Genomic DNA, 26,456 nt, shown 5'->3' with positions numbered 1-26,456 from the left:
GGACCCCGTGTCCCCCCCCCCCCCCCCGCGATGTAATTATTTGAGTTGATTTCTTTTGTATCGTTGAGCCCGGGGGGGCCACACACACACACACAGAGAAATGGGGGGTCCCCCAAACCGGGGGGGGGGGGCCACCCCAACCAGCACAGCAGGGCCCTCCCCCACCCCCCCGCCTTGCTCCGGGTTTTTTTATAGGATGGGGGGGTGGGGGGCACAGAGGGGGCGGATTTGGGGTGTTGTCCGTTCCCCCCCCTCCCCCGCCGACACTAACAGTCTCGGGCTCTTTGTAGCGGGGATGGGGGGGGGGGATTATTTTATTGTATTATGATTTTTTTTATTATTATTAAACTTTGGAGGCTAAAAGAGATTGGGGTGATTTGGGAGGGGGACGGGGTGGGACACCAGGGATGCTTCCTCCCCCAGAAAAGCTGCGCGATCGCTCTACTTTATCCTGAGGTAAAAATTCGTGAGGCAAAAATCCACCTTTTTTTGAGGTAAAAATCTAATTTTCTGAGCTTTCTCCCTTCCCTTCTCTCCCCCAAGTGTCCATTCAGAGTCCGGTGCCGGGTGTTTATTGCAGCCCGGGTGGGCGGGGCAGGCCCTAGGCCCCGCCCACACGGCCCATTCATTGCAGCCGGGGGGGTGTGGCTAGTCCCAGGCCCCGCCCACACGGCGCGTTCATTGGTGCCGGTCCCAGGCCCCGCCCACAGCCCATTCATTGCAGCCGGGGGGGTGTGGCTAGTCCCAGGCCCCGCCCACACAGCCCATTCCTTGCAGCCGGGGGGGTGTGGCTAGTCCCAGGCCACGCCCACACAACCCATTCATTGCAGCCGGGGGTGTGGCTAGTTCCAGGCCCCGCCCACACAGCGCGTTCATTGGTGGCGGCCCCAGGCCCCGCCCACACAGCTCATCTCATCCGCCAGCTCGTCCTCGGCCGGCGGGCGCAGCGGCTCCTCGTCGCTGTAAACGGCGGCGGAGGCGGCGGAGGGAGCGGGGCCAGAACCGGGGCCGGAACCGGGTGGGTTGGAGCGGCGGCGGGTGAGCAGGTCGGCGGCTGCACTTTCCATCTCGTCCATGGTCATGTCGCAAGCGTCGGCGATCTCGCGCTTGGCCACCGCCACGAATTTGGGATCGCGGGCGAACAGCCCCAGCCCTTCCGAGATGAGCACCTGTTGGGGGGCAGAGCTGGCACCGGTTCGGCGTGGCCCCCAACCCCGTGCTCCCAACTCCGTCACTCACGGCTTCCACCAGGCTGTCTGCGGAGCCGCGGGCCAGCGTGTCCCCAGGGCCGCAGGGCCGCAGGCGGAGGGGACCGGGGGCTCCGCGCTGCTCCCCCAGGAACCAGCGGGACAGCGGGGGGAGGCTCCCCCCGGCGCCGCCCCCTCCGCCCGCCCCGCCGCCCTCCAGCAGGATGAGCGGCGCGTACAGGACGTGGCCGCGGGTGGGGGCGGCGGCCCAAGCGTGCGAGGAGCCCCCCAGGCGCCAGGTCTCGGAGCTGCCGTAGCCCTGTGGGGAGAGCAGCGGAGGGGTGTATGTTTGGGGAGGGGGGGGTGACACGTGTGTGTGCCCCCCCCCGCCCCATCCCTGTGCCACACGTGGTGGTACCTGTGGCCGTGCGGGGCCTGAGGGGTTGTAGGTGCCCGGGATGGGCTCGTCCTCGCAGCTGCCCTGGCGCCGCAGGCACTGGATGGTGAAGGAGGGTTTGCGGCCTGGGGAAAGGCGGGGGGGGGGTCGGTCAGTGTGTGTCCCACCGCCCCCCGGGACAGCAGAGCCTTTACTGGGGGCTCGGTCACTCTGCGTGTCCCCAGGGCCCTTCCCAGGAGGGTCTCGGTCAGTGTGTGACACCTCCCCCCGCCCCAGCTTTCCTGCGTTATGGGGGGTGGGACACACACACACACACACACACACAAAATTGGGAGGGGAGCACTGGAAACCCCGCCCCTCCGTGAAGACCCCGCCCCTCCATGAAGGCCCCACCCCCTTTCCTGTAAGCCCCACCCCCGTTGGAAGCCCCGCCCCTGCAAGGTTCCTTACCTGTAAGCCCCACCCTCCCTTAAGCCCCACCCCTGCAATGCTCCTTACCTGTAAGCCCCACCCCTCCCTGCAGGTCCCACCCCCTCCCTGTAATGCTCATTACCTGTAAGCCCCGCCCCTCCCCTTAAGCCCCGCCCCCATGGTACTTACCTGCAAGCCCCACCCCTCCGTGTCAGCTCCGCCCCTCCCGTAGATCCGCCCCTCACTGGCCCCGCCCCTCCCGTAGCCCCTCCCCTCCAGTAGCCGCGCCCCTCCCTGGCCCCGCCCCTCCATGGAAGACCTGCCCCTCCCCAGCCCCACCCCTCCCGTAGCCCCGCCCCTCCCTAGCCCCACCCCTCATTGGCCCCGCCCCTCCCGGCCCCGCCCTACCCGCGGGGGTGGGCGGCAGGAGCCGGCGCCTCTTGAGCTGCTGCCCGTCGAGGGTCCCGTTGCGGAGGGCGAAGTGCCGGGGGGGCAGCGGCAGCGACCCCCCCCGCGGCCCCTCCCCCGCCCAGCGCGGGGGGTGGGGGTTGGGCAGGGTCCCCAGCGGGCTGGGGAGGGGGACAGGGGGTGAGACCCCCCCGCCCCGGCTCAGCCCGTCCCAGCCGCGGGGGCGGGGGGGTGTGTGGTACCTGTGTCCCCCCCGGCGCTGCCGCGGGGGCTCCGGCTGCTCCTGGTGCTGCTCCCCGGGGGCAGGATGGGCCCAGCGGGGGCCGGCCGCGCTCCTGGGGGGGAAAAGCCTCTTTCGTGAGGAAAAACCCACCTTTTTTTGGAGGAAAAACCCACCTTTTTTTGGAGGAGAAACCCTCCTTTTTTGGAGGAAAAACTCCTTTTTGAGGAAAAATTCTCTTTTTTTGAGGAAAATCCCTCTTATTCTTTAGGAAAAGGTCTCCTTTTTTGACGCAAAACTCTCCTTTTTTTAGGAAAAACCCTCCGTTTTTGAGGTTAAAAACCTCCTTTTTTTGAGGTAAAAAAAATTTCCTTCCTTTTTTTGAGGTAAAACCCTCCTTTTTTTTCTGAACTAAAAAAAACCCCCTCATTTTGGGGGGGTGGTTAAAAAAAAAGACGACAAACAAACCAAAACAAAAACCACAAAAAAAAAACCCAACCACACCCCAATCAACCAAAAAAACCCCAAACAAACAAACAAAGAAACACCCAAAACAAATAACCAAACTACAATAAATCTCTTTTTTTTTTTTTTTTTGATGAAAACTCCCTCCTTATTTTGCGCAAAACCTTTTTTTGAGGTAAACTCATTTTTTTCCTGGTTCCCCCCCCCCCCTCCCCATAGGGACCCCCCTCCCCGCCCAGTGTCAGGTGTGTCCCCCACCCCGTACCTGCTGCCTGTGTGGGCGCCCCCCTGGTCCGGGGGGGTGGGTTCGTCCCCCTCGGTGGGTGGGGGGGTGTCCTGGGGGGGCTCCCCGGGGGGGCTGGGGGCGGAGCCGTAGAGCGTCTCAGGAGGCTGGGGGCAGAGGGGGCGTGTCAGGGGGCGTGGCCTCGGGGGGGGGGGGTGGCCAGAAGGGGCTGGGACAGATTGGGGCATGTCAGGGGGTGTGGCCTCGAGGGGGCGTGGCCAGAAGGGGCTGGGACAGATTGGGGCGTGTCAGTGGGTGTGGCCTGGGGGGGGGGGCGTGGCCAGAAGGGGCTGGGACAGATTGGGGGGGTGTGTCAGTGGGTGTGGCGGCGGGGGGGCGTGGCCAGAAGGCGCTGGGACAGATTGGGGGCGTGGCCAGAAGGGGCGGGGACAGATTGGGGGGCGTGTCAGTGGGTGTGGCCAGAAGGGACTGGGACAGATTGGGGGCGTGTCAATGGGTGCGGCCTCGGGGGGCGTGGCCAGAAGGGGGCTGGGATGTTTGGGGCGTGGCAGGGTGTGTCCCCAAATGGGCGTGTCCCAAAGTGGGCGTGTCAGTGGGCGTGTCCCGAAGGGGGCGTGGCTTACGGCGTAGGTCAGCCGCTCCTCCTCGGTGGCCGCGGCGCCGTTGTCGTCGCCGTCGAGCTCCAGGTCGCAGCTCAGCGCCCGGCGCATCTCGGGGCCCAGCGCCTGCAGCGTCTGCAGCCCGGCCTGGCAAAGCGGGGTGGGGGGACACACATACACGGTGTCACCGCGGTGTCGCCAACCCCCCCCGCCCTGGTGACCCCTCGGGCCACCCACCTGCAGCGCACACTCGTTGCTGGGCTCCGCGTTCGCGCCCAGCATCCCCCGCTCCTTCCGTCGCCGGAACTTGCGGAAATAGTCCTGGATGAGGAACGTGGCGTAGAACTTGCCCACGGTGACCTCCTCCTCTGGGGGGGGGGGACAGGGGGGTCAGGGAGGACACCCCAACAAAGGGGGGCACCCCCAAAGCGGGTGGAAAAATCCTTCCTGGCTTTTGAGGCAAACTGTCCTTTTTGGGGGGTAAATACCCTCAATTTTTGAAGGTGACCCCCCCCCCCTCCTTTTTGGGGGGGTAAAACCCCTCAATTTTTACGGTAAACTCTCCTTTTTGGGGGGGAAAAACCCTCAATTTTTGAAGGTGAACCCTCCTTTTTTGGGGGCAAAAACCCCTCAATTTTTGAAGTTGACCCTCTCCTTTTTTGGGGGGGTAAAACCCTTCAATTTTTGAGGTGAACCCTCCTTTTTTGGGGGGGTAAAATGCCCATTTCTTTTGAGGTGAACCCTCCTTTTGGGGGGCGGTTAAAAGCCCTCGATTTTTGAGGCAAACTCTCCTTTTTTGGGGGTAAAACCCCTCAATTTTTGAAGGTGAATCCTCCTTTTTTTGGGGGGGTAAAATGCCCATTTCTTTTGAGGGGAACCCTCCTTTTGGGGGGATAAAACCCCTTGATTTCTAAGGTGAACCCTCCTTTTTGGGGCTATACCCCTTATTTCTTTTGAGGTGAACCCTCCTTTTTGAGGGTAAATCTCTCATTTATTTTGAAGTAAACTCCTTTTTGGAGGTAAAACCCTAATTTTTTGAGGTGAACTCTCCTTTTTTGGGGGTAAAAACCTTCATTCTTTCTGAGGTAAACCCTAATTTTTGGGTGTAAAAAAAAAAAAAAACACCCCCTCCTTTTTGGAGGTAAAACCCTCAATTTTTGAGGTGAATCCTCTTTTTTGCGGGTAAACCCCTCATTTTTGGTGGGTAAAAAAACCTTCTTTCTTTCTGAGGTAAACCCTAATTTTGGGGGGTAAAAAAAAAAAAACCCTCCTTTTGAGGGGGTAAAACTGTCATTTTTTAAGGTAAACTCTCCTTTTTGGGGGTAAAACCACATTTTTTCTTGTTTTTTTTGAGGTAAACTCTCCTTTTTGGGGTTAAAACCCTCAAGTTCTGAGGTAAACTCTCCTTTTTAGGGTTAAAACCCTCAAGTTCTGAGGTAAACCCTCCTTTTGGGGGGTAAACCACTCATTTTTTTGAGGTGAACTCTCCTTTTTGGGGGTAAAAACCTTCGTTCTTTCCGAGTCAAACCCCAATTTTGGGGGGTAAAATAAGAAAAAAAAAGAAAATCCCTTTTTTGCTGTGCACACACTGACCTTCCGGCGGGGGAATAACCTCGTCCAGCAGCTTCGGCTTCGTCCTCTTCCAGATCTTCTTGATCACGGCGCGCAGCTCCTTGTTGGCCACGTCCAGGTTCCCTGTTTTCGGGCGGGGGGGGGGACAAAACACACGATTGGGGGGTGTCCCCACCTGGCTCTGTGTGTGTGTCCCCCCCCCCCCGAAATCCCAACCTTCTGTCTTGATCTTGAGGGACGTTCGGACCAGGGCGAAGAGGGTGGCGTTGAAGGTGACGGTGCCGTCCGAGTTGAGCGGCATGTTCATGGCCACCAGGCGCTGGTGGGGGGCAAAACGGCAAACTGAGGGTGGGGAGGGGACCCAGGCGTCCGGGGAGGGGACCCAGGCGTCCGGGGAGGGGACCCAGGCATCCGGGGAGGGGACCCAGGCATCCGGGGAGGGGACCCAGGCGTCCGGGTGCCCCCTCATACCCCACACGCAGGACACAGAGTCTTTTCTATTTCCCAAGTAAAACGCTCCCCACTAAGGAAAATCCACCTTTGCTGGGGGGGGGGGAAAAAAAAAAAAAAACAACCTTTACTGAGGTAAATCCTCCTCCCTGAGGTAAAATCCACCTTTGCTGGGGGAAAAAAGCCCTTTCCTGAGGTAAAATCGCCCTCCCTGAGGTAAAAAAATCACCTTTCCTGCAGTAAAATCCTCCTCCATGAGGTAAAACTCACCTTTACTCAGGGAAAAAAACCCCTTTCCTGAGGTAAAATCTCCCTCCCTGAGGTAAAATCCACCTTTGCTGGGGAAAAAAAGCCCTTTCCTGAGGTAAAATCTCCCTTTCTGAGGTAAAATTCACCTTTGCTGAGAGAAAAACGCCCTTTCCTGAGGTAAAATCTCCCTTTCTGAGGTAAAATTCACCTTTGCTGGGGAAAAAAGCCCTTTCCTGAGGTAAAATCTTCCTCCCTGAGGTAAAATCCACCTTTGCTGGGGAAAAAAAGCCCTTTCCTGAGGTAAAATCTCCCTTTCTGAGGTAAAATTCACCTTTCCTGAGAGAAAAACGCCCTTTCCTGAGGTAAAATCTCCCTCCCTGAGGTAAAAAAATCACCTTTATTGCAGTAAAATCCTCCTCCCTGAGGTAAAATTCACCTTTACTGAGGGAAAAACCCCTTTCCTGAGGTAAAATCTCCCTCCCTGAGGTAAAATCCACCTTTGCTGGGGAAAAAAACCCCTTTTCCTGAGGTAAAATCCCTCTCTCTTAGGGAAATAATAGTTTTTTGGAGGTAAAAATCCCCTTCCCTTAGGTAGATATTGGGGGTTTTGAGGTAGAACGTTCCTTTTTTGGGGTAATTCTCCCCTTTCCTGAGGAAAACCCGTCTTTTTTTTTTTTTGAGGAAAATCCTCCATTTTTGCAGTAAAACCTCATTTTTTTGAGGTAAATCCTCTCTTTTTTTTTTGAGGTAATTCCCCCTTTTTTTGAGGCAATTCTCCCTCTTCTTGAGGTAAATCCTCATTTTTTTCAGGTAAACCCTCACTTTTTGAGGTAATTCTCCTTTTTCCTGAGGAAAACCCCATTTTTTTTGAGGAAACCGCCTATTTTTTGAGGAAACCGCCTAATTTTTGAGGAAACTCCCTATTTTCTGAGGAAATCGCCTAATTTTTGAGGAAACCGCCTAATTTTTGAGGAAACTCCCTATTTTCTGAGGAAATCGCCTATTTTTTGAGGAAACCACCTATTTTTTGAGGAAACCGCCTAATTTTCGAGGAAACCGCCTAATTTTTGAGGAAACCGCCTATTTTCTGAGGAAACTCCCTATTTTCTGAGGAAACCGCCTAATTTTTGAGGAAACCGCCTAATTTTTGAGGAAACCGCCTATTTTCTGAGGAAACTCCCTATTTTCTGAGGAAACTCCCTATTTTCTGAGGAAACGGCCTAATTTTTGAGGAAACTCCCTATTTTTTGGGGAAACTCCCTATTTTCTGAGGAAACCGCCTGTTTTCTGAGGAAACCGCCTGTTTTCTGAGGAAACTCTCGATTTTCCAAGGAAACCGCCTATTTTTTGAGGAAACCGCCTATTTTTTGGGAAAACCGCCTATTTTTTGGGAAAACTCCCTATTTTTTGGGAAAACTCCCTATTTTTTGGGAAAACCGCCTCAATTTTTGAGGAAACCGCCTCAATTTTTGAGGAAACCGCCTCAATTTTTGAGGAAACCGCCTAATTTTGGGGGAAAGCGCGTGTTTTCCGGTGTGCTCCGACCTTGCAGGCCACGCGGTGCGGACAGAGCTTCCCGAAGCCCAGCGGGGGCTGGATGCGCCGCAGCAGCGTCACCACGTCCAGGTGCTTGATGCGGCCCCTGGGGGGACGGGGGGGGTCACGGTGACCGTGACATTGACGGTGACAGTGACGGTGACAGTGACGGTGACAGTGGCGTTGACAGACCTGGCGGCCGGGTCGTACTCGGACCAGACGCGCTTGAACTCGTCCAGGTGGTGGGGGCCCAGGATGGACCAGTCGCGCGTCAGGTAGTCGAAGTTGTCCATGATGACGGCCACGAAGAGATTGATGATCTGGGCGGGGGGAGACGTGGGGCAGGGGGGTCTTGCTATGGGGCACGGGTCTTGCAATGGGGCAGGGCACTCACTATGGGGCAGGAATGTTGCTGTGGGGCGGGGGGTCTCACTATGGGGCAGGGCACTCACTATGGGGCAGGGATGTTGCTGTGGGGCGGGGGGTCTCACTATGGGGCAGGGGGTCTCACTGTGGGTCAGGGATGTTGCTGTGGGGTGGGGGGTCTCACTATGGGGCAGGGGGTCTCACTGTGGGTCAGGGCTCTCACTATGGGTCAGGGATGTTGCTGTGGGGCAGGGGGTCTCACTATGGGGCAGGGCTCTCACTACGGGTCAGGGATGTTGCTGTGGGGCAGGGGGTCTCACTATGGGGCAGGGGGTCTCACTGTGGGTCAGGGATGTTGCTGTGGGGCGGGGGGTCTCACTATGGGGCAGGGGATCTCGCTATGGGTCAGAGCTGTTGCTGTGGGGCAGGGGGCCTCACTATGGGGCAGGGGATCTCGCTATGGGGCAGGGGGTCTCACTATGTGTCAGAGCTGTTGCTGTGGGGCAGGGCTGTTGATATGGTGAAGGGGATCTCGCTATGGGTCAGAGCTGTTGCTGTGGGGCAGGGTTGCTGCTGTGGGACAGGGCCTTCACTATGGGTCACGGCTGTTGCTGTGGGGCAGGGGATCATGCTATGGGGCAAGGCTGCTGCTATGGGGCAAGTGGCCTTGCTATGGGGCAGAGCCGTTGCTGTTGACGTTGCTACGGGCTGAGTTGGGGCCCACCAAGGAGACTGGCTGTGGCGCCATGGGGCTGTGGGGCAGCATTGCCGTGGGGCAGCGGCGCCGTGGGGCTGTGGGGCAGCGCTGCCGTGGGGCAGCGGCGCCATGGGGCTGTGGGGCAGTGGCGCCGTGGGGCTCACCAGGAAGGCGCAGAGCATGAAGAAGCTGATGAAGTAGACGATGGCGAAGTTGCTGCCGCAGCTGAACTCCTCCCCGGGCCCCGCGTCCGACTCGGGGTCGCAGCGCTTGCCCGGCAGGCTGGCCAGCATGATCTCCTGCCAGGCCTCCCCCGTGGCGCACCTGTGACCCTAGAGAGCCTATAGCCTCCCTATGGGGACCCTATGGCCCCTGTGGGGACCCTATGGCCCCTACAGGGACCCTACGGACCCTATAGGGCTCCCCCAGAACCCCCCTGACCCCTCGTGTCATCTCCTGCCAGGCCTCCCCCATGGCGTACCTGTGACCCTAGAAACCCTATAGCCACCCTATGGGGACCCTATGGCCCCTGTAGGAACCCTACAGAACCTATAGGGACCCTACGGACCCTATAGGGCTCCCCCAGAACCCCCCTGACCCCTCGTGTCACCTCCTGCCAGGCCTCCCCCATGGCGCACCTGTGACCCTAGAAACCCTGTAGCCACCCTATGGGGACCCTATAGCCACCCTATGGGGACCCTATGGCCCCTGTAGGGACCCTACGCACCCTATAGGGCTCCTCCAGAACCCCCCTGACCCCTCGTGTCATCTCCTGCCAGGCCTCCCCCGTGGCGCACCTGCCACCCTATAGACCCTATAGCCACCCTATAGACCCTATAGCCACCCTATGGCCCCTATAGGGACCTACAGACTCCTCCAGAAGCCCCCTAACCCCTGGGGTGTGCTCTCCTGCCACGCCTCCCCCACAGCATCCCATGGACCCTATAGGGATCCTCCACAACCTATAGGGACCCTACAGGAACTCTCCAGACCCTATAGAGCTCCCCCAGAACCCCCTCACATCCCCCGATGTGGCCCCCGACAGGCACCCCCTATAGATGGGGTACAGACATAGATACCTCAGGAGAACCCTATAGGAGCCCCATGGGGAGCCATAGGGACCCACAGACCCTATAGGGACCCTATAGGAACCCCCAGACCCCAAGCTGGGGGCTGGATGGTTCACAGGGACCCAACACAGACCTTGAAGGGACCCCCAGACCCCATAGAGGCCCCTTAGATCCCATAGAGACCCCCCCAAACCCTATAGAGACCCCTTCCTAGATCCTATAAGGACCTTAGAGACCCTATAAGGACCTTATAGAGCCCATAGGAGCCCCCGTGCCCACCTGAAGAGCAGCAGCACGGCCTGGGGGAAGGTCTGGAAGTTGTTGTTGCGGTTGATTTGGGTCCCGTCCTGCAGCGCCACCTTCCCAAAGGTCTGGGGACACGGGGCGGGGAAAGTGGGTGACACCAGGGGGGTGACACCGGGAGGTGACACCCAGAGGTGACACAGGACCCCCCCGTGTCCCCCACCTGCATCCCGATGACGGCGTAGATGAAGAAGATCATGGCGATGAGGAGGGCGACGTAGGGCAGCGCCTTTTTGGGGGGGGACAGAGCGAGGAGGGGGTGTCACCAACCCCTCGCAATGTCCCCAACGCCCCCGTGATGTCCCCGAGGCCGCGATGTCCCACCTGGAAGGACTTGACGAAGGTCCAGAGCAGCGTGCGGATCCCCTCGCCCTTGGACAGCAGCTTCACCAGGCGCATCACGCGGAACAGGCGGAAAAAGGTGATGGAGATGCGGGAACTGTCCTCGGAGCTCTGGCAGGGGACACAGAGGGGGTCACAGGGACCCTAAAATTGTCACCTCCCCCCCCCGGTGACACCGCCGTACCTCACCGACGTGCCCCCCGTTCTGTCACACGCAGGCGCGAGGAGATGAAATGGATGGTGATGGAGACAGACGGACGGACACGGCGGGGGATGCACAGGTATTGGGGACACCCCTGTCACCCCCAGACCCCCCCCCCGCAGGTGGGGGACACAAACAAGGCGGGGGGTGACACTCACGTTGACCTCGGTGACAGCGATGTCCACCACGCTGCCCACCACGATGAGCGCGTCAAACGTGTTCCAGGCGTCGCAGAAATAGTGCTGGGGGGGGGGACATCGCCTGTCCTTAGGTGACACTGCCACCTCGTGTGACACCTCCTGTGCTTGGGTGACACCCCTTGTCTTTGGGTGACACCCCCTGTCATTGGGTGACACCCCTTGTCTTAGGGTGACACCCCCCTCTTTGTGTGACACCCCCTGTCCTTGGGTGACACCCCTTGTCTTTGGGTGACACCCCTTGTCTTAGGGTGACACCCCCCTCCTTGTGTGACACCCCCTGTGCTTGGGTGACACCCCTCTTTGGGTGACACCCTGTCCCCAGGTGACAGCCCCTGTCCCCGTGTGACCCCCCCTCAGGTGCCACCCCCCGTGTCCCCCCTGTCCCCACCCGCGGTTTGAAGGCCACGATCTTGAGCAGCATCTCTGCGGTGAAGAGCCCGGTGAACACCATGTTGAGCAGATCCATCACGTAATTGAAGGGCTTGGACTGCTCGTAGTGCTGGGGGGGGGACAAGCGACAGTGCCACCCCATCTGTCCCCGTCTGTCCCCAACGTCCCCGCGCATCCCCCCACCCACCTGCACGGCCAGCGCGATGGTGTTGAGGAGGATGAGGACGAACATGACGTACTCGAAGGCCGTGGAGTTGACCATGGCCCAGACGCGGTGCTGGCTGCGGTTCCGCGGGATGTAGCGCCGCAGCGGCTGCGCCTTCAGCGCGTACTCCACGCACTGGCGCTGCCACCGGGGAGGGGACACGGGGACGGTGCCACCACCGTGTGGTGACATGCCTGGCACCCCTCCCATGCACACAGGGGGACACCGCGGGGTCCTCCCACCGCCGTTCGGGGTGACGAGGTGACACCGCGGCGTGTCCCCATAACCCCGGCTGCGCCTTCGGCGCGTGCTCCACACGCTGGCGCTGCCACCGGGGAGGGGACACAGGGACGGTGCCGCCACCACGGGGTGACAGTGCTGGCACCCACCAACACCATGTGGGGTGACACTGCAGTGTCACCCCCAACCATGGCCGGATCCTCCCCATACTGTCACTGTCACCGGGGAGGGGACACAACGGCCACACATGGAGGTGCCACTGCTGTGTGTGAAGGTGCCACCACCCCAGGAGGTGACAAAGTGACACCACAGTGTCCACCCCCACCACACGGGATGACAAGGTGACACTGCAGTGTCCCCAAAACCCTGGTCACATCCTCCCCGTACTGCCACTGTCACCGGGGAGGGGACACAACCTGGAGGTGCCACCACAGCACCTGGAGGTGCCACCCCCCCAGGAGGTCCCCAAGTGCCACCAGCCGTCCCCTGTCACCTGGTTCTTGTCCAGCTCACAGTTGCGGTACTCGCTCTCGCCCTGCGCGCGGAAAGTGATGATGACGAAGCCCACGAAGATGTTCATCATGAAGAAGGCGATGACGATGATGTAGACGATGAAGAAGATGGAGATCTCCACCCGGTAGTTGTAGATGGGCCCCTGGTCCTCGGCGTTGGCGTCGATGGCCTTGTACAGCAGCCTGAGGGGACACGGCGGTGACATCCCACCCCAGGGGGGGTGGCATTGTCACCATCCCCAGCCCGGGGACTCACGCGGGCCACCCCTCGAAGGTGGAGACGGTGAAAAGCGCCATCATCCCGGCCAGGACGTTGTCAAAGTTGAAGTCACTGTTGTGCCACAGGCGCTGGCGCACCGAGGGGTGGGTGACGTCCCCGTCCTTGTACACCAGGAACGTGCCCCTGGGGGACAGGGACACATGGGGACACTGGGGACACGTCCCCGTCCTTGTACACCAGGAACATGTCCCTGGGGGGACAGGGACACGTGGGGACATGTCCCTGTCCTTGTACACCAAGAACGTGCCCCTGGGGGACAGGGGGATATTGGGGACACGTCCCTGTCCTTGTACACCAGGAACGTGTCCCTGGGGAACAGGGGGACACTGGGGACACATCCCCGTCCTTGTACACCAGGAACATGTCCCTGGGGGGACAGGGACACGTGGGGACATTGGGGACATGTCCCTGTCCTTGTACACCAAGAACGTGCCCCTGGGGGACAGGGGGACATTGGGGACATGTCCCCATCCTTGTACACCAGGAACGTGCCCCTGGGGGACATTGGGGACACCGGGGACACGTCCCCGTCCTTGTACACCAGGAACGTGCCCCTGGGGGACAGGGGGACATTGGGGACACGTCCCCGTCCTTGTACACCAGGAACATGTCCCTGGGGGACAGGGACACGTGGGGACACTGGGGACATGTCCCCATCCTTGTACACCAGGAATGTGTCCCTGGCGGCACAGGGGGGTTGGGGACACCTGGGGACACTGGGGACACAGCACCCACTTGCACTCCCCTGGCGTGTGCTTGGCCTCATCGGTGCAGCTGTAGAACTTGCCCTGGGGACAGCGGGGGGGTCAGGGGGGGTCCCCACCCCTCGCGGGGGGGTTTGGGGACCCCTGGGGGGTTTTGGGGACCCCTCAGGGGGGGTTTTGGGGTCCCCTCCCTCACCTTGAAGAGCTGCACCCCGATGCAGGCGAACATGAACTGCAGCAGCGTGGTGACGATCATGATGTTGCCGATGGTGCGGATGGCGACGAAGACGCACTGGACCACGTGCTGGGGACACGGGGACAGACGGACGTGGGGACAGGCGGACGTGGGGATGGACAGACAGGGGGACACGGGGCAGAGGGACGGACACACGGGGACACCACATGTTGGGGACAGAGGGACAGACAGACTTGGGGACAGGCACACATGGGGACAGAGGGACAAAGGGACAGGGGGACACGGGGACACACAAACATAGGGACATGGGGACACCAGGTGCTGGGGACGGAGGGACAGACAGACATGGGGACGGATGGACATGGGGTCAGACGGATACAGGGACAGGGGGACAGCTTGTGCTGGGGACAGAGGGACAGACAGACGTGGGGACACAGGGAAGGCCACATGGCAACGCAGGGACGGACGCATGGGGACATGGGTGTTGGGGACAGACGGACATCGAGGACACAGGGACAGGGACATATGGGCACAGAGGGACAGACGGACATGGGGACGCTGGGACAGACAGACGACTGTGGGGACACAGGGACAGACAAACATGGGGACTTGGGGACAGATGGACATGGGGACAGAGGGATGTGGGGACACCCCTTGCTCGGGACAGAAAAACAGACACCCTCCCAGTGCTCCCAGTGCCCCTCCCAGTGCTCCCAGTCCCTCCCAGTGCCCCTCCCAGTGCTCCCAGTCCCTCCCAGTGCTCCCAGTCCCTCCCAGTGGGGCACCTTGAGGCCCTTGGCGCGGTTGATGGCTCGCAGGGGCCGCAGGACGCGCAGGACCCGCAGGATCTTCACCACCGAGATGGCGCTGGAGCTGCCGGGGGGGACACCAGTTGCTCCCAGTGCCTCCCAGTAACACTCCCAGTCCCTCCCAGTCCTTGTACTGGTGCTCCCAGTTCACCCCAGTCCCTTACTGGTCTCACATGAAGGTGACCCCCCGCTCCCGCCATTGGAGTTTTCATGTAAAATAAAGGTGGATCCCTCCATCCCAGTTCAACCCAGTATACTCCAGTGCCTCACAATGTATCCCAGTAGTACCTTCTAGTATACTCCAGTGCCTCTCCCAGTGCTCCCAGTTCACCCCAGTCCCTTACTGGTCTCATACAAAGGCATCACTCCTTCTCCCCCTCAATTTGCTGTCACATTTCAGCGTAGACCCCGTCCTCCTGGTCCCTTCCAGTTCCTTCAACAGCCCTCCCAGTGCCCCCAGCAGCCCTCCCAGTGGCTCCCAGTTCCTCCCAGTAGCGCTCACTGGATGCCGAAGGAGATGAGGGACACACCAACCACCAGCAGGTCCAGGAGGTTGAACCAGTTGCGGCAGAAGGAGCCTTTGTGCAGGAAGGCGCCAAACGCCGTCATCTGGCGGGGGGACGACACCGTGAAGCCCAACATTGGGGGGACCCCCCCAAACCCCTGGGGACCCCCCCAAAATCCCCCCCTCCCCAGTACCTTGAGCAGGATCTCGACGGTGAAGATGGAGGTGAAGGCGTAATCGAAGTAGCCCAAAATCTGGGGGCGAGGGCAGAAAATGGGGTGACCCTGACACCTCCCAACCCCCCTTGTGTCCCCTGACCCTCCCCAGTTCCTTCCAGTACCCCCCATTTCAAACCCCCCACCCACCACCACTGGGCTCCTATGTCCCACATGGAATTAAGTAATGCTCCCCCCAATCCTCCCAGTTTGTCCCAGTTACTCTCAGTTTATCCCAGTTGGTCCAGACATCCCAAACCCCCTGAACCTCCCCAGTTCCTCCCAGTACCCCCCATTTCAAACCCCCCCCCCACCACTGGGCTCCTGTGTCACACATGGAATGAATTAACCCCTCTCTCCCCGTTCCCCCAGTTGCTCCCAGTTGCTCCCAGTTTGCCCAGTGCCCCACGTGGTTGCGGGGGGAGTGGGTGCGGACGGGGTCCTCGGCGGCCAGCGAGACGCTGCTGAGAATGATGAAGACGAGGATGAGGTTGGTGAAGATGTGGTGGTGGATCAGGGCGTGGCACCGCACCCGCAGCCTGCACCAGTGCTCCCAGTTAATCCCAGTTACTCCCAGTTTACTGGGTGCGCCCCTGCCCCCAGGTCCCCCCTGCGGTGGGCTCCCCCAGCCCAGTTTGTCTCAGTTCCTTCCAGCTTCCCCTTGAGTGCTCCCAGTCCCCACTGTATGCCGGTGCTCCCAGTCCTCCCAGTTTGTATCCCCAGTCCTCCCAGTTTGCGTCCCCAGTCCCAGACCCCCATGTCCCTTGTGTCCCTAGTCCCCCCGTGTTCTTAGTGTCCCCAGTCCCAGTGCTCCCAGTTCCCCCAGTGCCTCCCGCCCCAGTGCTTCCAGTTCCCCAGTGTCCTCAGCCCTCCCAGTTTGTGTCCCCAGCTCCAGTCCTCCTGGCCATCCAGTCCCAGTGCCCCCAGTACCTTGCTGCCCCCCAGCTCCAGTTTTCCCAGTTCGTGTCTCCAGTCCCAGTGCTCCCGGTTCCCCCACCCCAGCCCTCCCAATACCACCGTGCCCCCCACTCCCGCTGCTCCCAGTTTGCATCCCCCCCTCCCAGTCCCCCCAGTGCCCCTGCCACCCCTCCCAGTAGCTCCCAGTGCTGACGGGTTGGTGCTGCCCAGCAGGAAGAAGGCGCTGCCCTCGGGGATCGGCACCACTTGGCTCTTGGGGGGCTCCTCGGGGGGGTCCAGCCGGGGCCCCCCCAGACTGTCCCGCTCCCCCCCTGCCTCCTCGTCACCTGCAAGGGACCCAGGTGTCCAGGCGGTGTCACCCCCCAGGGACCCAGGCGTCCGGGTGGGTGACAGGGTGGTGACACTGACCTTCATCCTCCTCTTCCTCCTCCTCCTCCTCCTCCGGCTGCTCCCCTTCCACCTGGGGGGGAGTTTTGGGCAGGGTGAGGGTCGTGACATGGAGGGGGTCACACACTTTTGGGGGGACACATGTGTGTGGGGGGGGTGTCACACTTTGGGCGGTGTCACCTTGCAGGGGACACCGAGGTGAGTATCACACTTGGCAGGAGGGGGTCACAATTTGGGGGAAGGTGCCACCCTTTGCGGGGGATCACACCTGGGGGGACACTTTGGGGGGGGGGTCACATTTTGGGGGGGACACTCTGAGGTGAGCATGACACTTTGGGGGGGGTGTCACTTTGGAGGTGTCGCACTTGGGGGGGGTCACATTTTGGGAGGGTCACCCTTTGGGGGAAGGTGTCATCCTTTGGAGGGGGGGGTCACACACACTGGGGGGTGTCACAATTTGAGGTGTGTCCCCCCCCACATCTCACTCACCTTCACACTCACGTCCTGGCTCCCTGCGCTGGCTTCCAGCTCTCCGGCTTTGTCCCTGGTTTTGGGGTGAAAAAAGAGTGGTTCAGGCAAAGGACCCAGGCGTCCGAGAGCCCCCCCACCCCCTAAAAGGGACCCAGGCATCCACGTGCTCCCCCCACCCCCATAAAAAAGGGGACCCAGGCGTCCAGGCTCACTTTTTCTCGGCCCCTGAGTTGATGTTGTCACCATCGGCCAAGTTGTCGACGGCGATGGCCAAGAAGACATTGAGAAGGATGTCTGGGAAGAAGAGGGTTAACCAGTGCTCCCAGTATCCTCCCAGTATGCTCCCAGTGCTCTCCCAGTTCCCCTCTTGCTGGGTTCGCTCCTGTTCCCCCCACCCCACTTTCATTCCCAATCCCAGTATCTCTCACACCTGCTTCCTAGTTACCTAGTGCTCCCTTCCCAGTCCCTCCCAGTTACCCAGTTCCCCATTCCCAGTCTCTCCCAGTATCTTCCCAGTGCCCCCCCCGTTGCCCTCTTGTTGGCTTCGCTCCTGGTCCCATTCCCCCCGCCCCACTCACTACTTTTATTCCCAGTCCCAGTGTCTCCCAGTTCCCCCCAGTTCTCCATGCCCAGTCCCTCCCAGTGCTCCCAGTACGCCCACGCACAGTTCCCGCAGATGAAGAGGATGACAAAGTAGATGCAGACGAGCATCCCGGGGAAGACAGGGCCGCCGTACGCCATGATCCCGTCGTACATCACCGCGTTCCAGTCCTCTCCTGTCAGGATCTGGGGTGGGGGGCACACCCCAAAACACCAGGGTCACCCCAAAATCCCAGCATCCCTCCCTCACTCCCAGTACACCCCCCCAGTGCTCCCAGTACGCTGCTGCTGCCTCCCAGCCCTCCTCGGGGTGCAGCATCACTCTGGAGTGGCTACAGCATAGTGAGGGGACCTGGTTTTGGGGGGGGCTCATGGGTTTTGGGGTCCCCCATGGGTTTTGGAGTCCCTCTCTGGGCTTTGGGGTCCCCTCCCAGATTTCAGGGTCTCTCACAGGTTCCTTCCAGGGTCCCCCACAAATTCCAGAGTCCCACACAGGATTCAGGGTCCCCCATTGGGTTTTAGGGTCCCTCTCTGGGCTTTAGGGTCTCCCCCAGGTATCAAGATGCCCCTCCAGGTTTTGGGGTGTCCCCCAAGGTTTCAGGGTCCCCCAGATCTGGGGGTTCACCTGGAAGACCGTGAGCAGCGCCTGAGGGAAGGTATCGAAGGTGCTTCGCTTGGTCTGGGTCTCATCGAAACTGAAGCGTCCCCCGAAAAGCTGCATCCCCAGGAGGGCAAAGATGATGATGAAGAGGAAGAGGAGGAGGAGGAGGGAGGCAATGGACTTCATGGAGTTCAGCAGTGAGCCCACCAGGTTGCTCAGCGACGCCCAGTGTCTGCAACATACTGGTGTTACTGGGAGAACTGGGAAAAGGTCCCCCATGGTCTCAGTGGTACTGGATGGCGTCAATGAATGGGGTCATTGAGTGGGGTCAATGGAGCTGAATGGGGTCAATGAATGGGGTCATTGAGTGGGGTTAAAGGTAAGGAATAGGGTCAATGAATGGGGTCAATGGAGCTGAATGGGGTGTCAATGAATGGGGTCATTGAGTGGGGTCAATGGAGCTGAATGGGGTCATTGAGTGGGGTCAATGGAGCTGAATGGGGTCAATGAATGGGGTCATTGAGTGGGGTTAAAGGTAAGGAATGGGGTCAATGAATGGGATCAATGGAGCTGAATGCGGTCAATGAATGGGGTCATTGAGTGGGGTTAAAGGTGAGGAATAGGGTCAATGAATGGGATCGGTGGAGCTGAATGAATGGGGTCAATGAATGCGGTTAAAGGTGAGGAATAGGGTCAATGAATGGGGTCAATGGAGCTGAATGGGGTCAATGAATGGGGTCATTGAGTGGGGTTAAAGGTAAGGAATAGGGTCAATGAATGGGGTCAATGGAGCTGAATGCGGTCAATGAATGGGGTCATTGAGTGGGGTTAAAGGTAAGGAATAGGGTCAATGAATGGGGTCAATGGAGTTGAATGGGGTCAATGAATGGGGTCATTGAGTGGGGTTAAAGGTGAGGAATAGGGTCAATGAATGGGATCGGTGGAGCTGAATGAATGGGGTCAATGAACGCGGTCAATGAATGGAGTTAAAGGTGAGGAATAGGGTCAATGAATGGGATCAATGGAGCTCAATGAATGGGGTCAATGAATGCGGTTAAAAGTGAGGAATAGGGTCAATGAATGGGGTCAATGGAGCTGAATGGGGTCAATGAATGGGGTCAATGAATGCGGTTAAAGGTGAGGAATAGGGTCAATGAATGGGGTCAATGAATGGGGTCACTGAGTGGGGTTAAAGGTAAGGAATGGGGTCAATGGAGCTGAACGGGGTGTCATTGAATGGGGTCAATGGAGCCGAATGGGGGGATGTGTGTGGGGGGATGTGAAGTCCCCAAAAGTCCTGTTGTCCCCTCATTGTCCCCTCACCGGGTGACTTTGAAGACGCGCAGCAGGCGGACACAGCGCAGGACGGAGATGCCCAGGGGCTCCATGGCCCCCCGCTCCACCAGCGCCGTCTCCAACACCCCCCCGCACACCACAAAACAGTCGAAGCGGTTGAAAAAACTGGCGAAGTAACACCCGGCGCCCAGGGCGTAGAGTTTCAGCAGCATCTCGGCGGCGAACAGCGACAGCAGCGCCTTGTTGGCGTACGCTTTTCGGGGGAAAAAAACGCTGTTTTAACACCCCGCCAAAATCTTGGGGGGATTTTTTTGAAGTGGGGGGGTGGTACCTTGAGTTTGGGTGAGCCAGGGGGGTTGGCCGTGGTGCTCTGAGGCGATGGTGAGGGTGTTGAGGAACACCAAAAGTAAGACGGTCCAGTAAAAAAAAATGGATTTGACGGCTCCGCGGCACCGGCGCCGCCACAGGCGGTTCAGGCGGCGAAGGCGGCGCCTGGGGGGGGAAATTCGGGGGTGCGGGGGGGGAAATTTGAGGGTACAGGGCAGGAGGAGGTGTTGGAGGGGACGGCGAGAGTTGGGGGGTTTTGAGGTGTTGGGGTTAGAGACCCCCCCATGAGGTGGGGGGGAGGATTTGGGGGGGCGCCACTGTGTGCCCCCCACTTTTTCCACATCCTCCCCCCTTTTTTCCACACTCCTCTCCCCATTTTTCCACCCCCCCATCACTTTCCCCTTCACTCACCAGAATTTCGTCTTTGTGATTTTGCCCCTGGGGAGGGAAAAGCACAACAGTTACCCCAAAATTTGGGGGAGGGGTCACATGGGAGATGACAGGGGGGGCCCTATGGCCATGGGGAGGTGTTGGGGTACCCAAGGAGGGGTTATAGGGGTGCTGGGGTGAGTTTTGGGGTCCCTGGGGGGGTCCCAGGTGGTCTTGAGGTGCTGTGGGGACAGTTTTGGTGTCGGAGGGGCACAGGGAACTGGGGGCGGGGGTCCCAGGGGCTATGGGAGGTTTTAGGGGGTCATGGGGGGGCTAAGAAGGATCTTGGGGGGCCGGTGGGGGGTCCCAGGGTCAGTTTTGGGGTCTGGGTGGGGGTCCCAGGGGCTATGGGAGGGTTATGGGGTTTCCCAGGAGATACAGGGTGTCCCAGGGGATTTTGGGGTTACCAAGGGCTATGGGGGAATCCCAGGGAAAATGGGGGGGGGGTCCTAGGGGTATTGGGGGGCGCAGGGGATATAGGGGGGGTCCGGGCACCCCCCCCAGTTCGTCACTCACAGGCAGCGGTCACAGGCGCCCGGCTGCGCCTCCTCCTCACCCGCCGTCTCCGTGTTCACCGACGTTGTCTCGCTGCCGGGAAGACTGGCTGGGGTGGGGGGGGGACAGGGACAGGTCAAAGGTCAGTACAGGGACAGCGGGGAGAAGTGGAGGGGGCACCCCAACATCACGGGGACCCCCCAAGGCAGGGGAACACTCGTTACCGTGGGTGTCGGTGGAGTGACTGGTGTGGCGCAACCACTTCAGCCGCGGTTTGTGCTTCCCCATCAGCTCCTCAGCCGTCAGTCCTGGGCGGGGCGGACAGAAAGGAGGTTTTTGGGGTGCTGAAGGACTTTGGGGGGGGTCACAAGGGTCCCCCCAACACTTACGGTGCTTCTCGTGCTCGTCCTCGTCACCCTCCAGGTCCTCGGCTTGGGTGATCCAGTCCATGTAGCCCCGAAGATCTTCCTCCAGCTGCTGCTTCTCCCGCAGCTTCTGGAAATCTCCACGGGCTTTGGCCTTTTCACGCTCCTTGGAGAACTCCCTGGGGTGGGGACACGTGTGTGACCCCCCCCAGAAAACACACTAATAACACGTTAACGACATGCTAACGATGGCCTCACCCGCTCAGCACCCCCAGCACCAAATTGAGGACGAAGAAGGAGCCGAAGATGACGAGGCTGACGAAGTAAATCCAGGGTAACTCGTGGCCCATGGCGTCCTGCATCTGGAAGGGGGGGACACACAAATTTGGGGGTGAATGTGTGAAAAGAGGCGGGAGTTGGGAGTGGGGGGGACCCCAAATCCACCCCTGAGGGGTCTGTGGGGCGACGTGGGTGCTGGTTGGTGGGGCCAACACCATCTTTGGGGAGCTTCAGGGAGGATTTAAGTGGTTTAGCGAGGGTAGGAAGGACTTTGGCGGTGCTGGAGGGGTGTGAGGATTTTTGGGGTGCCCCCAGGGAGTGTAGGGATTTTTGGGGTGCTCCCTGGGTGGTTTGGGGGTGAGAGGAACCCCAAATCCACCCCTGTGGGGTGGTGTGGGCACTGGTCAGTGTCCTTGGCGAGGTTTGGGAAGGATTTAAGTGGTTTGGGGAGGGTAAGAAGGACTTTGGGGGTGCTGGGGAGGGTTAAGGATTTTTGGGGTGCTCCCAGGGGATGTAGAGATTTTTAGGATGCTTCCGGTGGGTTTGGGGGACCCCAATTTTCCCCCTGAGTGGTGTATGGGGTGATGTGGCACCTCTCAGTGTCCTTGAAGAGGTCTGGGGAGGATTTAAACAGTTCAGAGAGCAGAGGAAAAACTTCAGGGGTGTGGGGGGAGCGTAAGGATTTTCGGGGTGCCCGTGGAGGGTGGGGGTACAGATTTTTTGGGGTGCTGACCCAGTAGAGGACGTCGGTCCAGCCCTCCATGGTGATGCACTGGAAGACGGTGAGCATGGCAAAGAAGAAGTTGTCGAAGTTGGTGATGCCGCCGTTGGGCCCCTCCCAGCGGCCCCGGCACTCAGTGTTGTTCTGTAGGCAGGCACGGCCGTGGCCCGAAAACGCGCACGGGGAGGGGTCGTCCTCCGACTCCAGGTCTTTTTTTGGGGGGGGGCACACCCCCAAAATAATATTAGGTAATGTTATTGGGGGGTTAACACCCCCAAAAGGTTGTTTGGGGAGATCAGGAGCTCAAAAATGGAGTTTAGGGGGGTTCTGGGTGCTGAGGGACAGAGGAAGGAGGAGTGGGAGCCCCCCCAATGCTAGGGGTGTTTAAGGGGGGGGGGTAAAGTTGGGGTGCAGGGTGGGGGGGTGTCAGAAAGAGGGAAGGGGGCTCATGAAGTTGAAGGGTCATGAGCGGAGGCACAGGGAGCCTAAGGGGGGGGGCAAGTGACTTTGTTGGGGTGTCACTGGGGGTGTTCTGGGTGCTGGGGGGGTCTCAGGAACTTTGGGGGGTCTCAGGTTTTGGGGGGGCCCAAGTGCCCTCAATGGGGTGTCACTGGGGGGCTCCTGGGTGCTAGGGAGGGGTCTCAGGGCATTGGGGGGTCCCGGTATCCTGCTGGGGTGTCACTGGGGGGTGCTGAGGGGAGATTAGGGGCCCTGGGGGGTGTCTGAGGGGTTTTTGGGGGGACAAATACCCCCACTGGGGTGTCACTGGGGGGGTCTTGGGTGCTGGAGGGGCTCAGGGTGTTGGGGGGTCCCAGTATCCCACTGGTGTGCCACTGGGGGGATCTCAGAGCACAGAGGGGTCTCCCAATTCTCATTCATTTAGGAACCAAACTCCTGGGAGGGTCCCAGTTGCCGTGGGGGTCCCGGGTGGGGGTGACAGTGTGGTGACCCCCCCTTACCGGATCCAACGAAGAAGCAGGTCTTGTGCATGCGGCCGATGAAGAGCTCGAGGCCGATGATGGCGTAGATGATGATGACGAAGAGCACGAGCAGTGCGATGTGCAGCAACGGCACCATCGCCTTCATGATGGAGTTGAGCACGATGTGGAGACCTAGCGGGGGGAAAAAGGGGGGGATAGAAGGATCCTGGGGGACACCCCCAAAAAAAAAAAGGGGCCAGGTGTGTTCCCTGCACCCAAACTGGTCTTACTGGGGACACCGGAGACGAGGCGGAGGGGCCGGAGGACACGAAAGGCGCGCAGGGCTTTGACGTCGAAGCCGCCCGGTTTTCCGCTCATGTGATGGGCTTCGCCGGGTTTGTGGGACGCCTGCTCCAGGATGACGCTGAAGAGCCTGAGGGACAGTTTGGGGACACATGTGGACCCTCCTGTGACCCGTCCCCGTCCCTCGGAGACGGTTCCTCACCCCACGACGACGATGACGAAGTCGAGGAGGTTCCAGCCGTTGCGGATGTAGGCGCTGGGGTGCAGGACCAGCCCGTAGGCGATGATCTTCAGGAAGGTCTCCACCGTGAAGATGATGAGGAACACGTACTCCACCTGCTCCTGGCGGGGGACAATGGGGGGACACGGGGATTTTGGGACACCCCATCCCCATAACCACCCCCCCAGAGGCTCGGTGGGGTGGCCCAGCACCCTCTTTTCCCAGGGGACAAGGGTACCTGGGGCCACCAGCCACTCTCATGTCCCCCACCCTTTGCGGTGTCTCCTTCTCCTGGGGGCACAAGGGACAGTGGCATTTGGGACGCCCCTAAGGTGTCCCCGCTCCCTGCCCAGCATCCCCCTCACCCAGGGGGACGAGACAGCGGCATTTGGGGGAACCCCCAACTCGAGATCCCTTCTCCTGGGGGACAAGGGGCACTAGCATTTGGGATCCCCCCAAAGAAGTGTCGCCCACATTTCCCAGCATCCCCTCCTCCTGGGGGACAAGGGACAGTGGCATTTGGGGGACTCCACCACCTCAGAGTGTCCCCCCACCCTTCCCAGCATCCCCTTCTCCAAGGATCCAGGCGTCCGGAGCGGTTAAACCGGGATTAGCACCGAGTCCGGCGTCGGGTAAAGCGGCTTAAGGCCGTGGCACACGTGTGACAGGCGCTTCGGGGGACCCAGGCGTCTGGGGACCCCCCAACCCCCTACGGACCCCCCCATCACTCCCACTAAGTGGGGGACCCCAGTGTCAGGGTGAACTCCCCCATTCTCACTTCCTTCCACCACCCAAAGCGGCTTCGTTATCACTTAACGAGCTAAACCAGCGCCTGACTGGGACCAGTTGGGGACAGCAGGGGGGGGGGTGTGCTCCCCGTTATTTGGGGGGGGTTTGGGGGTGCTCACCAGGTTGTGGTTGGCAGCGTTGGAGTCGTCCTCAGGGAAGGGGATATAAACCCCCAGGGCCACGCAGTTGGCGAAGATGGTGGCGAGGATGAGGATGTCAAAGGGCCTGCGGTTATGGGGGGGGCGGGGAAACAAGTTGAGGAGGGGGCAGCTCCCCAAACCTGACCCCCACCCCACTCTGCAGCCCCCCAAACCGCGACCCGCAGCCCCCCATCCCCACGGTCTCACAGCCTATCCCATCCCTGCTGCCCCCCCCCCACAAACTCCCACCATGGCCCCCCCCAAACTTGTGTGTGTCCCCCTCCCCAAAAATAAAACCAAGGACTCACTTCCACTCGACGATGCTGATGGCAGCCCGGCGGATGGGGTTGTTGAGGCGCAGGCAGAAAAGGGCGCGGGGGGAGCGGTGGACCCCCCCGGTGGAGCCCTGGCTTTTGTGTTTGGGGTGGGGGGGGCGGCGGTGCCGCTGACCCGGGGGGGTCCCACCCCCCGGGTGACCCCCGGTGCCTTCGCCTATTGGCCACCCCGGGGGTTGCCCGGTGGCTTCGGCAAAGGACGGTGGCTCCTTGGGGGGCCCTGGGAGGGGTGGGCCACATGGTAAGGATCCCCCCAAATCTCCTGGACCCCCCCAAAACCCTCCTGGACCCCCCCCCAAATCTCCCAGACCCCCACTAAACCTCCTCGACCTCCCCCCGCCCTAAGACCTCCAGCCCCTGGACACCTGAACACCCACATCCCACAGACCAGGGAACCCCTCATACATTTGGGGACACCCCTATCTCATTGGGGACCCCCCTTGAACCCTCACACCCCCTCCGAGACCCTCCTTGAACCCCCCCAAGACCCCTCACCCACCAAACTCACCCTCCCTGTTCTCCTCTGACTCCGACATGGTGAGGGGTGTCGGGGGGGGGGTTGTTCCTGGAGCTCTGGGGGCACCTATAAGGGATGGAGGGAGGATCAGGGAGGGGTATTTTAGGGGTGTCTGGTAGGATTGGGGTATCTTGGCGGGGAGGGTGGTCTGAGGGACTCTCAAGGGGATTTGGGGGGTGTGCTGGTGTTTGGGAGCATTTAGGGGAAGTATAGGGAGTATTTTAGGAGAGTGGGGGGTATTTGGGGGATGTTCAGGGGGGTATTTTGGGGGGGTTAGGGGTGTTTAGATGTCCATGGGTGCTGAGGTAGCTCCCAGGCCCTCCCCACGGCCTGTCCTGTGTGTCCCCCCACCCGGCTCGTTACTGGCAGGAGATTAACGGCTTAACGAGGGCGAGCGCTGGGGAGGGCGGCGCTGCCCACGTGCCGGGACACACGCGTGTGCGAGGGGACGGCGCCGGGACACACGGACAGATGTGGGGACAGATGTGGCACCCCTCAGGCCCCATTTCCCCCCTCACAAGCACCATTTCCCCCATTTCCCCCCTCACAAGCACCATTTCCCCCATTCCCCCCTCACAAGCACCATTTCCCCCATTTCCCCCCTCACAAGCACCATTTCCCCCATTTTCCCCCTCACAAGCACCATTTCCCCCATTTCCCCCCTCAGAAGCACCATTTCCCCCACTTCCCCCCTCACAAGCACCATTTCCCCCTCAGACCCCCATTTCCTCCCTCGCAAGCACCATTTCCCCCCTCAGAAGCACCATTTCCCCCATTTCCCCCCTCACAAGCACCATTTCCCCCATTCCCCCCCTCACAAGCACCATTTCCCCCATTTCCCCCCTCACAAGCACCACTTCCCCCATTCCCCCCCTCACAAGCACCATTTCCCCCCTCACAAGCACCATTTCCCCCATTTCCCCCCTCACAAGCACCACTTCCCCCATTCCCCCCCTCACAAGCACCATTTCCCCCCTCACAAGCACCATTTCCCCCATTCCCCCCCTCACAAGCACCATTTCCCCCATTTCCCCCCTCACAAGCACCATTTCCCCCATTTCTTCCCTCACAAGCACCATTTCCCCCATTCCCCCCCTCACAAGCACCATTTCCCCCATTCCCCCCCTCACAAGCACCATTTCCCCCCTCACAAGCACCATTTCCCCCATTCCCCCCCTCACAAGCACCATTTCCCCCATTTTCCCCCTCACAAGCACCATTTCCCCCCTCACAAGCACCATTTCCCCCATTCCCCCCCTCACAAGCACCATTTCCCCCCTCACAAGCACCATTTCCCCCATTCCCCCCTCACAAGCACCATTTCCCCCATTTCCCCCCTCACAAGCACCATTTCCCCCATTCCCCCCCT

At 60.1% G+C, this 26,456-nt stretch overlaps 1 protein-coding gene across 1 annotated transcript; it reads right to left on the bottom strand.

Annotated features, from left to right (window-relative positions):
* Window positions 1-518: 518 nt before the first annotated feature.
* CACNA1F (calcium voltage-gated channel subunit alpha1 F) lies at window positions 519-25,106 on the bottom strand. The gene is made up of 48 exons (XM_065653294.1): window positions 25,079-25,106; window positions 24,544-24,790; window positions 24,215-24,320; window positions 23,289-23,428; window positions 23,074-23,216; window positions 22,823-22,975; window positions 21,876-22,072; window positions 21,122-21,225; window positions 20,888-21,042; window positions 20,723-20,806; window positions 20,520-20,607; window positions 19,986-20,012; window positions 19,579-19,739; window positions 19,275-19,500; window positions 17,976-18,183; window positions 17,416-17,536; window positions 16,963-17,044; window positions 16,769-16,823; window positions 16,301-16,352; window positions 16,086-16,218; window positions 15,384-15,513; window positions 14,954-15,013; window positions 14,757-14,863; window positions 14,231-14,318; window positions 13,446-13,553; window positions 13,281-13,333; window positions 12,522-12,668; window positions 12,247-12,448; window positions 11,496-11,654; window positions 11,307-11,417; window positions 10,877-10,960; window positions 10,701-10,721; window positions 10,499-10,627; window positions 10,338-10,403; window positions 10,151-10,242; window positions 8,966-9,125; window positions 7,931-8,058; window positions 7,748-7,844; window positions 5,720-5,822; window positions 5,525-5,626; window positions 4,169-4,299; window positions 3,956-4,078; window positions 3,354-3,478; window positions 2,646-2,738; window positions 2,404-2,564; window positions 1,606-1,709; window positions 1,240-1,506; window positions 519-1,169 (listed from the first exon to the last, which is right to left on the bottom strand). Exons 1-48 carry the CDS (start codon window positions 25,104-25,106, stop codon window positions 873-875), a joined length of 5,958 nt encoding a protein of 1,985 aa, XP_065509366.1. The 3' UTR covers window positions 519-872.
* Between the last annotated feature and the right edge of the window lie 1,350 nt (window positions 25,107-26,456).

Source organism: Caloenas nicobarica, chromosome 29 (genome assembly GCF_036013445.1).
Source record: "Caloenas nicobarica isolate bCalNic1 chromosome 29, bCalNic1.hap1, whole genome shotgun sequence".
NCBI lineage: Eukaryota > Metazoa > Chordata > Aves > Columbiformes > Columbidae > Caloenas > Caloenas nicobarica.
This window is presented reverse-complemented; position numbering and strand designations above follow the sequence as displayed.

What these genes read in the sequence shown, in the direction of transcription:
- CACNA1F (XM_065653294.1), bottom strand. Translation starts at nt 25,106, where the DNA reads ATGTCGGAGTCAGAGGAGAACAGGGAGG. An exon ending in ACGCCGTCATCGGGATGCAG is followed by an intron (nt 10,243 to 10,337) that starts GTGGGGGACACG and finishes CCGTGTCCCCAG; the next exon opens with ACCTTTGGGAAGGTGGCGCT. An exon ending in CAGCGCCGGGGGGGACACAG is followed by an intron (nt 2,565 to 2,645) that starts GTACCACACACC and finishes CCCCCTCCCCAG; the next exon opens with CCCGCTGGGGACCCTGCCCA.